The following is a 15573-nucleotide window of genomic DNA, read 5'->3' as shown; positions in this document are numbered from 1 at the left end:
GGGCAGAGGGTGGGGCCAGCTGGTTCTGGGCTATTGGAGGCCACTGGTGCTGCCCCAGGTCCCACTGTGCCAGGGAGCTGAGTGGCGCACAGGGGAGAGGCAGGGCAGTGGTTGTAGTGCGGGCTGTTGTTGGCCATGGAGAAGGTTCTTGTGTCATGACAGCTGGGGATCACTTGTCACATCACAGATCCTGACTTCTAATTAAGTGGCACTAGCTTCCCCCCTTACCCTCCTGGGTAGAAAAAGGTCTCGGCTAGGGATGGATGAGGAAATGGAAGCTTGGGGACACCTGGGAGCCATGGACCAAGGGATGTGGGCGGAGAGGCCCAGTGCTGGTCGGAGTGGGCCTGGTAGGGCCAGATTAGACTTGGGACCTGAGGGACACATCATGAGCCTTCTGCAGGTGCCACCTCATGTCAGCCCGCACTGGGTGGAGCCAGGGCGAAGTCCCCGCTGTTGGCCATGGGCCTGCACAACCTGGCACTCAGGGTCCGAGTTCACATGTGTGACAGGCTAGGAAAATCCCAGGGTGAAAAGATCAAACCTCTCGGCCCAATGTGAGCCTGAGAAGCCCAGGCCCAGTGAGCAGAACTGCTGACAGCAGAGAATGTGCTGCGGGTGTCGTGGTGGCTGTGTGGTCCCGGGCCTGCTGTGAGGAGCCGTCCTCCTAGCAGAGGGGTGTGGGAGGTCTTGGGGCACCTGCCCTACTTGGCTGGGGCGGTTGTGGGAGAGACAGGGCAGGGTCTCCAGACAATAGCTGCCATTCTGTCAGGACATTCTCAGAGGGATCGGCTCCTCTGTGGCCCCCACGGGGCCTGGGTAAGGATGGCTGGAGCGTGCTGGCCCTGGGGAGCTGCCCTGGTCTGGCTGGGTTCAGGCAGAGGAAGAGGATGTCTCTGGGATCAGCTAACAGTGAGCTCTTGGCCCAGCCATTCACTACCAGGACCACAGTGGGTTCACGTGGGCATGGCCAGGTGTGGCACTGGGGCACCGCAGCAGGTCCCAGCTGCCTAACCATGGTCTGCAACCTTTCCTAAGCAGACCAGACTGCAGAGGGCAGGCTTTGAAGCTTGCACCAGGCCAGAAGGGGAAAGATTCCTGGACCAGTCCCTCCGTATGGTGCTTGGGCTGTCAGTCCTCCTCATCTGGGGCAGGTGGACAGGGTGTGGGTTCAATGTTACTGGCCACTTTTGGGGTCCTTAAAGAGGAGACTGTGCCATCCTGCCCCTGAGAAACGGTAAGTGTTGGGCTGGATTGGACGACAGTGCTCACCTGTCAGCTCTCTTGCGCCCCCACGTGGTAACACAGGCCTCTCCCTCCACTCATCTCCCTTCCACCCTCACCCTGGCCCGCCTGCCCCAGAGGCCACCAGCTTCCTGCTCCAGCCGTGACCAGGCGAGCACACCCAAGGGTCTTGCGTTTCCGTGCAATCAGCCTTTCCTGTCAGTGCACATACTCCCCCCACAGCTGACAGCCCTCCCCAGGTTCCTCTGCGGGGCTGGGAATGCCTTGTCCCCATGTGGGAGGGGTGTGCAGGGCCCCCGGGGATGCAGGTAGGAGACAGGCGCCTGAGAGAAAGGGTTCTCTGTCAGTCCCAAAGGCCCAGACCATCACCTTCCAACTCCGTGATGGGCCACATCTACACCATTCAGGCCCCAGGAGCCACTGGGGGGGCCTCAAGGGGAATGACAGAGAGGGAATTTTCCAATGCCGGGAATTGAACTCAAGACCTTGTACTTGTGAGGCAGGTGCAGCTCCACTGAGCTAAATCCCTGCCCTCTCCTTTTTTTTCGGTACCAAGAATCTGGGCTTTGCACTTGCCAAACACTGTGCCTCTGAGCTATATCCCTGGCCCTGCTAGTTTGATTTCTGAAGTACTGGAAGTTGAATCCAGAGCCTTGAATTGAGTCCCAGCTCCAACTAATTTGTTTGCATCGGAGCATAAAAACCCAGGGGCACTGTACTGCATTCCCAGCCCTGTGTTTTTTTTTGGTACTGGGAATCGAACTCAGGTCCTTGCACTTGCGGGGCAGGCCACAGAGCCACTGAGCTAAATCCCCAGCCCTGTTTTTAAGGTTCTGGTTTTTTTCACTGAGACAGGGTCTCACTATGTAGTTCAGGCTAGCCTTGAACTCACTATATAGCCAAGACTGGCCTCAAACTCAAGTGATTCTCCTGGCTCAGCCTCTAAGTACTGGGATCATAGGTGTGCACCACCCTGCCTGGCAGTCCTTTTTTTTTTTTTCCACCAGGGATCAAACTCTGGACCTTGTGCTTGGGAGGCAAGTGGTAGAACCACTGAGCTAAATCCCCAGCCTCTTTTTTTTGGTACCGGGGATTGAACTTGGGTCCTTGCGCTTGCACAGCAGGTGGCAAAACCACTGAGCTAAATCCCTGGCCCATCCCAGCCTCTTAATTTTGACAGGGTCTCAGTAAATCAATCAGGCCCAAACTTGCAATTACCTTGCCTCAGCCTCCCAGAGGATTAGGATTACAATGCTACCAGGCCACCTGAGAAGGGCAGACTTCATTCATTCCTCATTAAATAGCACCTGGGAGGCACCAGTTAAGGCACCTCAGGGTCGGGAGTAGCAGACCCCAAGCTCCAGTGAAGGGTCCTCTGGTGACACCTCACCCCTGAAGAGGTCCTGCACCCTTTCCAAACCTCCAAGAGAAGCAGCAGACCCCCCAATCCTTCAGGGGTGTTTATTTCCCGGTCAGAATAGAAGCAGGGACTGGCTCTGCTGCCTGTCAAGGCCTGGGCCTGACAAACACCACTTGGGGACCGGGGAAGGGAGGGGACGGGAGGCGCAGGAGACAGCTCCCAACTGTGTGCACTTGGTCCCATGTTTGTCCTGGCTGGGTCCGGGGAGGGCCTGCCTGGGGATGGTGGCACTGAAAGCCAGGGCAGAGGCAGCAGGCCAGCCGGCCCGGAGGACGGCACAAATGGAGGCAATAAATACTGGCAGGCCAGGCCCAAGGCTTTGGGGCTGTGAGGCCCTGGTGGGACAGGTAAGGCTCAGCAGCTGGCTTCACCCTCAAGGGCTCTGTGGGGAGGGGTGTGAGCACTGCCCAGGGGCAGAGAAGGCAGAGGACACCGGCCTCCCAGGTGGGGCTGGAGGCAGTTGGTTTTGGCAATCTGCCCCTCCCCGAGCCCTGGCTGGAGTAGGGAGAGGGCTGGCCAGGCCCTGGCAGGCTGGGCAGGAGCAACAGCAGCACACCCCAGGCCTCGAGGGTCGTCGGGATCACAGACAGGGCAGGGATGGGGACCACATGCTCATGCAGACAGGGGGAGTTAAGGGTTAGCGACAGCCCCCAGCACACGTTCCACATGTTAAGGCATCATGGTTAGACGGTGACTGACAGCAACAAATGGACTGGCCAGGGCAGAGGAGGGTGGACTGGCCAGGGCCCGGCAGTGCGCACCCCAGCTCAGCCAGGCGGAGACCATGGGGCTGGGGAGCCCCAAAGTGCTCCACTCCCTCTGAAAGCCAGCGTCCAGTCTGGGCCTGGGGAGGATGGGCACAGGGAACCCGGAGGGACACAGAGGGGGTGGAGGCTGGGCTGGAGCCCCTCCCCCGACAGGCAGAGGCAAAAGCAGCAACGTGACACTAGAGACCACAGGGGCCTGTGGGCAGAGAGCAGGGGAAGGTGTGTGGAGGAGCTTCCCGAGATGGACCGGGACGGCGGTAGGAGAGGCCCTGTCAGCACTTTGGTCTGGGGTGGGGAGGGAAATGGGGAGGGGCATGTTCGTCCGTCCATCCGTCTGTCCATCTACCCTGCCCGCCTCCCGGCCAGGCCTCAGTCCTTCCACTCCTTCTTGATGGTGAGATTCCACTCCCAGGACAGATGATCCGTCTTGTCGTCATCTGTGAAGCGGGACTTGATGTTGTAGCTGCCCCGCGCCAGCATGCCCTTGGGGGCCTCCTCCATGGGCGTCAGGAACTCGTACTCCTCTGCCCGGGGCCCGTAGCTCCCCACCATGTAGTCGGTCTTGTCAACTGTGGGACAGGAGGAAGGGCATGGCCACCAGCGCTGCCGGCTACTCCTGGGACGCCCCAGCCCCGGCTGCCCCGGCCCTCACTCACTCTTGACGCCCTTCCGGTAGGTGTGCTGGATGTACTTCATGCCCGACACGATCTCCCTGTTCACCTGCAAGGACCCAGGGCGGGGTCAGCCAGGCTCCCCCTTGCCCCCCGCGTCCCCCCGCAGCTAGGCCTTACCCGGAAGGAGATTTTTATCCGGTACTCCACACCCTCCTTGAGCACGAAGGACTGTTTCCGGAAGCTCTCCAGGTCACCTGCCGGGGAGGCGGCTCAGCTGTCCGGGAGGGCCCGGCCAGCCCCCCAGCCCCCCAGCCTCCCAGCCTCCTCCCGCACAAGCAGCCTCCCAGGGCCCCAGGGCGCAGTTCCCATCCGCCACACCAGAGGGCGCAAGTGCCCGGGAAATTATTTTTAGGGCTGGAGGCGGAGGCCAGCGGCCCCACCCTGGGCGACGGGTGCCACTCACCTGTGAGGTCCAGCTCCAGCGGGCCTGGGGCGGTGCTGCACACTAGGGTGAGACGAGTCACGATGACGTTGGGGCAGCTGGGGTCTGGGGAGACAGTAAGTTAGGGCTCACCCTGGTCCATGCTCACTCCTGGAAGCAGGTGGCCAAGGGAGGGGCAGGGAGCAGGGCAGGAGCTCAGGGAGACAGGTGTCCCGCCACAGCCACTCACCAGCGGAGACGGCCACGCGGCCCAATAGGGCCTCCTTGTACTTGCGAAGGCTCTCATCGTCCTTGTCCAGCTCCTGGATCTCCTGGATGCTCTTCTGGGCCGGGGGCTTGTAGTTGACTGAATGTTCATCCTCCTCATTCTCAGCTGCGATCTGGGCCAGCTGCTCAGCTGTGGGCTCCTGCTCGGCCATGCTCACCTCTAGCCTGGGTCTGGGACACCTGTGGGTGGGGGAGGGCCATGATGCTGGTCAATCTGGGACACCCTCCCACCCCCAGCCTCGGTTAGGGTGCTTGCTCTGTGCCGAAGGGGGTGGGTCCAGGGGAGGGGCATTGGTGGCACCAGGCACCAGAGGAAGGCCCTTGCCCACCCCGTACAGTGACCAAGAACTAAGTAGCAAATGCGACCTGTTCCTCAAGGAGGGAGGGCACATCTCCTCCCCCTGATGTGGTAGCCCCCAGACCCAGCTGGCCGGGCCAAACTAAAATCCTTGAGTACTGCTGGCTTCTGAGCCAAACAGCCCCTTGCCCCAAGGAACCCCTAGGGTTGGTTCAGACTGGGTGTGCTTGAGGAAGTATGCTTCTGTCCCAGCCACGTGCAGGACATGGTCTATCCCAGCTCGTGCTATGAACTCAGATCTCGGGGCCTTCTGCACCCTACGGGGCACAGAGAGGCGCGCAGCCCCTGAGCATCCTTAGATTGTGCCCACTTAGGAGGGTTTGTGGCTACAACTTTTGCTGCTCCAGCGGTACGCAGGACCCTTTCTGGACCCTGGCTCGGGAGCGCCCGGGGAGGCGTCGACCCCGCAGGGACAGGCGCGGTCATCCCCAGCTTCCTAGGGCCTCGGTTGCTGCATCAGCGCGCCAGGTTCCCGAGGGGCGCCCGAAACCCTTTCGGATCACCGCGGGCGGCGCGATAGGCGAGGACTCGCCCTTCCCTCCAGGCCGCCCAAGGCCCCAACTCTGGGGACGCAGGACGGCGCGGGGGGGGGCCCGGGGCAGGCCGGGGGGCCCCGGGGCAGGCCAGGGCCCCGCTTTCAGCGAGCCCGCGGTCGCCAGAGCGTGGCCGCCGGCGACAGGATTCCGGGCGCGGCCCGCACTTCCGCAAGGGCTGCAACTGGGCGGGGCGGGGCGCGCGGCTGGAGCTCAGGACCGGGTCCCACCTGGGAGCCGCCCGCACGGCCCGCGGTGTCCGGCCGTGCCCACAGTGCGACGCCGCGGCCCAGACCTAGGGGGCCGCTCGGGCGGGGCCTGCGCTGCGCCCAGGGCCTGGCCCGCCCGCCACCGCCCCCGCGGTCTCGAAGACCCCGCGGGGCCTAGGCCAGCGGCACAAAGGCGGACCCTCAGCCGCGTGCCGCCCGGGTACTCACCGGGGGCTCGATCGCCGCGCTCGCGCTCCCTCCCGCACCAAGTGACGAACGTCGCCCGCCGCCCGGACGGCCACTTCCGGGGTCACACGACTTCCGCTCCGGCGGGCGGGGGGCAGTCCGCGCATGCGCAGTGGGTGGGGCGGCGAGCTCCTCCGCCATCTTGCAGCCAGTGGCGTGGGAGGGCGGCCTCGGGAGCAGTGGTTTGTGGCCAACTGCGGCTGTGCGGGGACCCAGTGCCGGGGCCCCCTGGGGTTGGAAGTGGCCCGACCGGGGCTTGTTCTCTGGGTCGGCAGTCCTCCTAGTGGGGTGGCGTCCCTTGCGTGGGCCGTCCGGCGGCCGTGGTCCCGTGGCGCCCCAGGTCCCCGCCCGCGCACTCCCATCCGTTCCCCTCAGGCGCGCGGCCGTGGCGTCGCACCCCTGACCGTGGCCTTCCCTCAAGCCTGTTTCAGACCCTGGGCCACGCGGCCACTTGCAATAAGCCGCGTCGCAGGGCACCGCGCTGCCCCCTGGACGGAGAACACGGTCACTGCAGACCCCAAGGCGTGCAGGCCGGACGTCCACACCCCACCCGGGCCTGCTGAAAGTCCCTCCGGTCCCGCCGGCCGCGGCTCACCGCACGTGACTGGTGGTTTGGAGGTGGACACGGCGAGGCGCTTTCTGGAGGTCTCCCAGTGTGGGAGGGCTGTGTAAGAGTCGCCTTGTCCTCGGGTCGTGGCTGGAAAGTTTCCCTGGCCCGAGGCACTTCTTTCGGCTCTTAGTGAATGTGCAGCTGTCCCCAGGCTTTGGGGCTTACGGAAGTCTACTCTTGGATAAGCCAAGTGCTTTTAGAAAACCTGAAACCTGTCAGAAAATTTCAAACGCACTTCGTTAGTAATCTATGCCTGTGTTAAAGTGAACTGTGAAACTTCGCAGCTCCAGACGCCGGCAGTGCAGCACTGCAGGGTCCGATCAGGGAGCAGCTCGCGGGGTCTGCTGAAGCTCAGCCCCGGCTGCCCCCACGGAGGCCTCCGGCAGAAAGCAGGCCAGCCCGAGAGGGAACTTAGTCCACAGAAGGGCCGGCTTCTGCCTGCTCCGCTGGCCACACAGGTCCGCTGCGAGTTGGGGGCCGTGGGCCCTTGCCCTGACACTGAGGTACAAGGATGGCGTTCCAAACCCAGTGGGAGCCGGGCTTGGCAGTGCGCCCTGTCATTCAGCTCTGGGGAGCTGGAGGCAGGAGGAGGAGCCCAAATTGGAATCCAGCCCGGGCAATCTTTCTTTTCTTTCTTGCGAAGATTGAGCTCAGGACCTTGCGCTTGCCAGGCAGGCACGTGCCGCTGAGCTAAGTCCCCGGCCCTTTTCTTTCTTTCTTTTTTTGGTACCAGGGATCGAACTCGGGTCCTTGTTCTTGCAAGGCAGGCGACAGAACTACTGAGCTAAATCCCCGGCCCCGTCTTTTCTTGTCTTGTCTTTTCTTTTTCTTTCTTTCCTTTCCTTCCTTACTTTCCATCTTTCCTTCCTTCCTTCCTTCCTTCTCCCCCCCCCCCCCGACAGGGTCTCCCTATGTAGTTTAATGTAGTTTAGGCTGGCTGGGAACTCACTCTGTGGCCCAGGCTGGTCTTTGATCTCCTGGCGATCCTCCTGCCTCTGCCTCCTGAGTGCTAGGATCACTAGGATCACAGGCGTGCACCACCATGCCTGCCTCAGCATGTATTTGTATTCCTGAGGAAAAGGGCCCTTTTTTGGTCAACAACACTTGGCAACACCACCACTTGCTTCAAGTAGCTACATTTCTGTGAAAAGGGTTTCCAAAACTGACCCAGACAGCAGCTCCTCCCTGTCCCGTACCGTGGGCGGGAACCCTACCAAGCCCTGTGGGGACGGCCGCCCTGAGCCTCTCGGCCCCCTTCAGGAAGCTTACGGCCCTGCACCCAGCTGGGCTCCTCCCCACACAGGCTCCGAGCAAAGCGCAAAACCTTCTCCCAACTTGCTCCGTCCAGACCTTGGAGGCCCCAGACCAGTCCCTGCGCTCCACAGTTCCGCTGCCCATCTGAGCCAGCCTACACTCAAGGCAGGCCTGCCCTTCTAGAAATGAAGGACAGCAAGACCCTCCCCTCTCACCTCTAACCCCGTTAGGGCTGTGTGAAAACCTGAGGCTGAAGATACAGATGCGTGGCTTCAGACACACCCAACGTACACAGGTTCGTAACCACCCTGCTCATCTGACCAACAGCATGTGCCTGCAAAATAAAGTGGACAAAGCAAGCATTTTACACAGCTTGGAGATCTTACATTGTAGCAGGTACCTGGCGGAGTGACTCGCCTGGTAGAACAGCGCCCCCCCCCCCCCAGTGGCCCTTCCTCTCTGGTGCTGTCCTGTTTTGCTTCTTTTCTTAGCTTCCAAGAGCTAAGCAGCATCCCCCCCACCCCCATTATATTTCTGCCTTGGAGCCACCTAACCATGGATTGAATCCACTTAAAATGAGCCACCAGCACTCAGGAGGCTGAGACAGGAGAATGGCAAGTTTGAAACTAGCCTGGATGGTATAGCAAGACCCTGTCTTGAAGAAGAAAAAAGAGAGGGTGATGATCTTTTTTTTTCTTTTTCTAGGATGATAATCTTTTTCTTTTCTTTTCTTTTTGAAACAGGGTCTGGACATGTAGTTCAGGCTGGCCTTGAACTCACTATGTCGCCCAGGCTGGCCTGGAACTCATGGCAGTCCTCCTGCCTCAGCCTCCTGAGTGCTGGGATTACAGGTGTGTGCCACCACGTCCAGTTTAGGATGGTCATTTTTTTGTATCTGGGATTGAACTCAGGACCTTGTGTCTGTGAGGCAGGCGTGGCACTACTGAGCTACATCCCCAGCCCAGGATGGTAATCTTTCCCAATGTAATGTCCTAAAAGTGTATCTTTTTAACTTACTTTTCTCTCATTTTAAAAGGGTGTATTAAAGGGCTGGGGATGTAGCCCAGTGGCACCGCACCTGCTTCTACAACTACAAGGTCTTCAGTTCAATACCCGGTACAAAAAAACAAAGGAAAAGTGTGTATTAGAAATGTCTTTTTTTTTTTTTTGGTACCAGGGATCGAACTCGGGCCCTTGTGCTTGTGCAGCAGGCAGCGAAACCACTGAGCTAAATCCCTAGCCCTAGAAATGTCTTTTGAGCTGGGTATGCTGATACACCCTTGTAATCCCAGCACCAAGGAGACTGAGGCAGGAGGATTGCCATGAGTTCCAGGCCAGCCTGGGCAACAGTGAGTTCAAGGCCAGTCTGAACTACATAGTGAAACCCTGTCTCAAAAAAAAAAAAAGGGGCCGGGGCTGGGGATTTAGCTCAGTGGTTTCGCTGCCTGCCGCGCAAGCGCAAGGACCGGAGTTTGATCCCTGGTACGAAAAAAAAAAAGAATCCTTGGCCTAGAAATTTGCCTACATGCACTTTTCAAAAAAAAAAAAAAAAGGGTCAGGGATTTAGCTCAGTGGTTCTGCCACCTGCCTCACAAGCAGAAGGACCTGAGTTTGATCCCTGGTACCAAAAAAAAATTCTATACCATGGAAAAAAAAAAAGAATTGTTTCTTCTGTTCTCAATGTTTGGTTAGTTCTGATTTTTTGGTACTGACTTGCAGTTTTTCAGTCCCCTCACCCTGGAAAGATGGAAACTGTTTTATGGTCCTGGGGACTGAAACCAGGGGTGCTCTGCCATTGAACCACACTCCCGGCCTTTTTGATTGTTTGAGAGGTTTTGCTGGGTTGTCAGGAGGCCTCTTCCTGCCTCAGCCTCCCGATGTGCACCACTATTCCTGCCTAGCAACTTTTTTGGTACCGAGAAATGAACCCAGGGCTTTCAGCACTCAACTATATCTTATACCCAGTCACCTCCCTGCCCCTTTTTAAAACTCTGAGACAGGACCTTGTAGTCTCACTAATTCAGTAAGTTGCTCAGGCTGGGCTGGAACTTGGAATCCTCCCGCCTGGGGTCCAGCTAGAAACTCTATTTTTAGCCCGAGTACTGTCTATCCATACTGAAGGTGCTTCCTGAGAAATACCCAGCAGACTGAGTTCTCTAGGACTCAGAGCTGCTCCTTACACCATCTGTCAGCCCCAGGGTGGGAAGAGTCCACCCTGCACCCTTGGACGATCCATGGTTTGGCCTGAGCCACTAGCTAAGGAAGCCAGGATGTGTGGGCGAGAGCCCCCAGGCTCCAGATCTGGGGATTGAGTTCCCAGGTGTCCTCTGACATCTCCTCCCACCTCATCTGTAGGTAGGACAGGCCCCAGCTGGCGCTGTGACTGCTGGGTTTCCACTTCTGGCCAGCTGGGGTCTTCTGATCACACCGTGTAGTCAGTTCCTGGAAGCCAGGCCACCCAGCCTGGATCAGTCCGCCCTCCACTCTCAGCCCCGCTCCACACTCTCCTAAGTATTTTGAAATGCTGGTCTCTACTAACTCTGCATTTCCCAGCTGGAAAGTGTCTGCGTGTGGTGCTGGGGTGGCCCCTGGGCCTGTGTGTGCTGTGCGCCTGCTCCCCACAGATGCAACCCCCAGTCCTTTAGCTGTTTCTTTTTGTTTTTTTGAGGCAGGGTCTCCCTTTGTAGCCCAGGCTGGCCTCGAATTTGCAGCAGTCCTCCTGCCTCAGCCTCCCAAGTGCTGGGATTACAGGCGTGAGCCACCATGCCCGGCTAGCTGTGATTTATAGAAGAACCCTGCCATCAATGGTTTACTTTTCTCTGGTCAGTGGTCTCACTTTAGGCTTGTTTAAAAGACAAATGTGTGGTTCTTTTTATTTGCCAGTTTTCAACCTCCAAAGGTGAACATTAGATATTGTTTCTTAAGCAATAGTAAGAACTTGGGTGTTTATACATTTCCCAAGGACTTAACAAAAAAATACTAAATCTGTTCAACCATTAATAGTAATTTTTTTTTTTTGGAGATAGGGTCTTGCTGTGTAGTTTAGGCTGACCTTGAACACAGTGAAGCCCAGGCTGGCCTTGAACTCATGGCAATCCTGCCTCAGCCTTCCAAATCCTCGGATTACAGATATGCACCACCATTCCTGGCCATTAATGGGAACTTGAATGACTTGGGTTTTTTTGTTTTTTTTGGTACCGGGGGATTGGATTGAATGACTTGTTTATGGAGAATTTAGACATTTTTTAAAAAGTAATGTGCTACTGGGGATTTAGTTCAGTGGTTCTGCTGCCTGCCTGGCAAGTCCAAGGTCCCGAGTTCAATCTCCGGTACCAAAAAAAAAAAAGTAGTGTGTTCACGTTAAACTTTACAGTGTATTAATGTAATGATTATTAATATCAAATATAAGTAGAATTAAGATGCTAATTTTAAAGTAATTAACACACTACAGTATTTTATAATTTATTTCTACAACTCGGATAACATAAAAACAAACTCTGGCCTGTTCAGACCACATAATCACAAACATGTATTGAAAAGAGATTTACAATCTGGTAATGTCTCAGTTACTTTCTCCTTGCTGAGACACAGCATCTGATACCCACAATTTAAAGGAGTTTATCCTGGCTCAGTGGGTAGAGGTCCATGGTTGCCTGGCTCCACAGCACGGCAGGCAGGAAGCAACAGGGGATGAGGAAGGAGGAGGGACATTCTAGCTCTCAGGCAATGGCCACAGGCTTCATTGCCCTACGTCACAGCCATAAACCCATTGGTGGACTGGTCCACATTCACACCCCCATGATCCACTGGCCTCTGAAAAGCCCTACATATGGGGACATCCAGGTGTAAGCACCGAGGTCCCAGAAGACTCATAAATATCCTTTTATGTGAAATGCATTTAGTCCATCTCTAAGAGTTGCCAAAATACTACTAAGTTTCAACATTACTGGAAAGTCCAAGTTTAAATTCTCCTGAGACTTAAAGCAACTCTGCTGTGAGTTCCTGTAAAAATGAAAAGGCAGGGCAGGCATTTAGCTCAGTGGTGCCGCGCCTGCCTTGTAAGAGCAAGGTCCTGAGTTCAATCCCTGGTACCACAATAAAAGAAAAGGAATGGACTCAAAGGAAGACCAAAATTCAGCAGGCCAAACATTAAATCCTGTAGTCCCACGTCCAGCACCTGGGGCAGTCTGTGGCATAGCACTTCGGTGGTTGAAGCTCCTATGGCTTCGCTCTTGGGCCCACAGCATGTGGATGACACCAAGGTCTGTGGCCAGCTGGAGCCGTAGCCACTGTCCCTTCTCGCTCAGTTGTAGGGGTAGAGGGCGCATTGCTGAGCACTGTGACCCCAGTCCTGGGGAACAGATTCTCTAGGCTGCTGTAATCCTGGAAGGTGGTGCCCTGGGGCTCTTCTCAAAGCAAAGCCTACACGGGTTAGAGTACCGCAGGTCTTGTCATGCCCTCAGGCCGTCTTTTCTATTGTCCTCTTCTGAAATATGTGGCTTCCTAATGGTATCTTTGCAGCAACCAAGTTCTCCTCTGCTCCATCTCTGCAGGCCAGCTTTACTGGAGCTTACTTTCTGGCCAAATGCTCAAAACTTTTAAAATCATTCTGCTGGGGCATTTCTTCTTGATTCTCAAAGTATAGCTGGCTAAAAGCCCCCAACAATAGCCAGGGCCACAGCCTCAACATTAGACTGCCTTGAAATTTCTCCCTCCATATTAATTAGCCCCTCCCCTTAATCTTAAGTCTCCTGCAATGTCTCAGGACAGAACCAAAACTGAGACTAATTTTCTGTCAGAGCATAACACACATGGCCTGCAGTCCTGGTCCTTGGTCCCAACAGAAAGCTGAGCCTGGTCTTTTCCGGCTGCATTTCTATCAGCAGTCTGGTCTTCTGAGCTCTGATCAGAATCTCCAGTCCTAGCACTCGGCATGCTGAGGTAGGAAGATTGCCAGGAGTTCAAGGCCAGACTGAGATACATGAATAAGACAGCTTGAACTACATAGTGAGACTCTGTCAAAAAAAAAAAAAAAAAAATCTCCAATTGTGCTCAACTCACAGCATTTTAGGGCTACTTTTTCAGCTGGCATCTTCAAACTTTTCTAAACTACTCTCACAAGCCAGTTTCAAAGGCTTCTGAAACACATGGCCTGGTAGCATCACAGCAACAACCCCACTTCTCTGATACCAAAATCTGTCTCAGTTACTGTCTCTTGGCTGAGACATAATGCCTGTCACCTGCAATTTAACACATTCACGAAGGGGCTGCAATTCCTACTCTTGCTCCCGGGCAGGTCTGATTTGAATTTGATTGTCTGATGTTACGTATGTACCACCAGTGACACAAACCACCCAATGTGAGTCGTGCAAGCACCACCAGTGGCTCAAGCCAGCCAGAGTAAGTTAAAGGAAGGTTTATGTGGCTCAGTTCGTAGAAGTCTCAGTCCAGAGTAGGCTGGCTCCCAGGCAGAGGGCAGAGCAGGCAGGAAGGGCAGGGGACAGAGGGAGGAGGGATCTCCATCATACACACACACATTTCCTGGCCATGCCCAGTAACCACCTCTTCCCACCAGACTCCCACCTCCCAGTGTCCACCCAGCCATGAACCCCTCAGTGGATGAGTCCAGTTCCACACACCCGTGATCCAGGTACCCCCCGAGCCCCACCTGCGACCACATGAGGCTTTTGGGGGACATCTAGATATAAGCCATAACATGATCTGACAGCCACATTACTCTGATGGCACTCTATTTTGCATCTATATCTATCTATCTATCTAAAATTTATTTATGCATTTTTAGCATTGGGTTTTGAACTCCGGGCCTTCAATTTGAGGTACACCCCCAGCCCTTTTCTATTTTGAGACAAGGTTTTGCTAAATTGCCCCGGCTGGGCTTGAACCTGTAATTTTCAGCCTCCCAGATTCCTGGGATTACAGGCATGCACCACCACGTCTGTCATGTTCTTGTTTTATTTTTTGTTTAGTATTATGGAACCAGCAGTTTTGGTTTCAAGAGTTGCTTAGGGTTGGGCATGATGATGCACAGCTGTAAAATGAGATGAGTCCAAGGGGCCCAGAGGTCTCAGAGGAGGTCAGTCTTACTCTGGAACCCTTAGAGCACCTTAGGGTTGGTGGCTGGAGGCATCGCCAAGGGAGAGGATGGCATGATGGGTGAAGGGGCAGAGAGTGCCTTTGGAGCCCACACAAGGGAGCAGTTTAAGATTTCTAGTCTACTTGGAAGGCAGAGCTGGCAACAGGATTCCAAGTTCAAGGCCAGCCTGGACAACCTGGCAAGATGTTGTCTCAAAGTAAATATTTTTTTCTTTCAAAGTAAAATTTTAAAAAGGTCTGGGAACCAGGCATACGGGTCCATACTTGTAATCCCAGCACCCAGGAGGCTGAGGCAGGAGGATAGCTTTGAGTTCAAGGCCAGCTGGGGCTATATACATAGTGAGTTCAAGGGTACCCTGAACTACATAAAGCAAAAACCAGAAAGAAACAAAAGGCTGGACATATGGGCTGGTTGCAGAGTGCAATGGGTGTGGTAGTACATGTCTATAATCCCAGCACTCTGGGAGGCTGAGGCAGGATTGTACTTTGAGTATCTCCAATGCCTGAGGAGCACAGCAATATCCTCTCTCATAATAGAAAAGAAAAACAGGCTGGGGATATTGCTGTGTGCAGGCCCTAGGTTCAACAACACACACAAAACAGGACAGTTAAATGTCATGGTGTAGACTAGGTAAAACATTTCAGTCTATTAGGACACCAGCTAAATGTGAATAGTTTAGATAACAGCACTGTATCGATGGTAATATCTGACTATGTAAGAGAATGTCCTTGTAAAAAAAAAAAATACAGAACTTAGGGGTAAAACAGAACTTAAATCCAACTTACTTTCAATGAGTTCAGAAAAAACTAAGAACAAAAAAATAGTAGACCATAACCTAGGAGCTCTAGGTATAGAGAAAATCTTTCTACTATTCTCACTTATTTTCTAGGAACTTGAATATCAAAACTACACATAACCCTGAACAGTACCCAGCCCCTGCCCCCCGCCCTCGACACCTTGGGGATGGAAAGCAGTGCTTTTCCACTGAGCTACACCCCAGCCTCACATTCACAGCTAACTAGAGAAACAGAAATGCCTATGGGCACGTGTACAGGTAGGCAGGTTGAAATACTATTTTTTAGGGTTTCTTTTTTTGGGGTACCGGGATCGAACTTGGGACCTTGGACTTGCAAAGCAGGTGGTGGAACCACTGAGCTAAATCCCTGGCCCCATTTTGTGTTTCTTTTTAAGACAGACATGAACTCACTAGCCCAGGCTGGCCTCGAAATGCAGCCTCCCATGTGCTGGGATCGGGGGTGTCCACCACCACATCCAGATTCAAGGCACTATCACTGGTAATCAATTGCTCACCAAGGAGCACACGCATGTGGTAGTCTGTTGGGTGTGGGGTTTTTTTTTGGCTTTTTTGGTACCGGGGATCAAACTCAGGTCTTTGCACTTGCATAGCAGGAGGCGAAACCACTGAGCTGAATCCCCGGGCCCTGTGTGCGGTTTTAACTGATTGTATGGCGGACACAGGAGGAGGTGTCAGC

The 15573-nt window shown here is 55.1% G+C and overlaps 1 protein-coding gene across 2 annotated transcripts; it reads right to left on the bottom strand.

Annotated features, from left to right (window-relative positions):
• Positions 1-2691: 2691 nt before the first annotated feature.
• On the bottom strand, positions 2692-7260 carry Arhgdia (Rho GDP dissociation inhibitor alpha). 2 transcript variants are annotated; one of them, XM_004860964.4, is made up of 6 exons: positions 6697-7260; positions 4718-4935; positions 4510-4593; positions 4224-4300; positions 4089-4152; positions 2692-4001 (listed from the first exon to the last, which is right to left on the bottom strand). In XM_004860964.4, the coding sequence occupies exons 2-6, from the start codon at positions 4905-4907 to the stop codon at positions 3802-3804; spliced, it is 615 nt and encodes a 204-aa protein (XP_004861021.1). In that variant the 5' UTR covers positions 4908-4935; positions 6697-7260; the 3' UTR covers positions 2692-3801. The 2 variants fall into 2 exon arrangements, with proteins under 2 accessions (XP_004861021.1, XP_004861020.3); XM_004860963.4 differs by lacking the exon at positions 6697-7260 and adding an exon at positions 6084-6232.
• Positions 7261-15573: the final 8313 nt, after the last annotated feature.

The sequence above is a fragment of the Heterocephalus glaber genome, unplaced genomic scaffold, assembly GCF_053883595.1.
Source record: "Heterocephalus glaber isolate CG9 unplaced genomic scaffold, H.glaber_assembly_v1.0 deba00000937, whole genome shotgun sequence".
Lineage (NCBI taxonomy): Eukaryota > Metazoa > Chordata > Mammalia > Rodentia > Bathyergidae > Heterocephalus > Heterocephalus glaber.
This window is presented reverse-complemented; position numbering and strand designations above follow the sequence as displayed.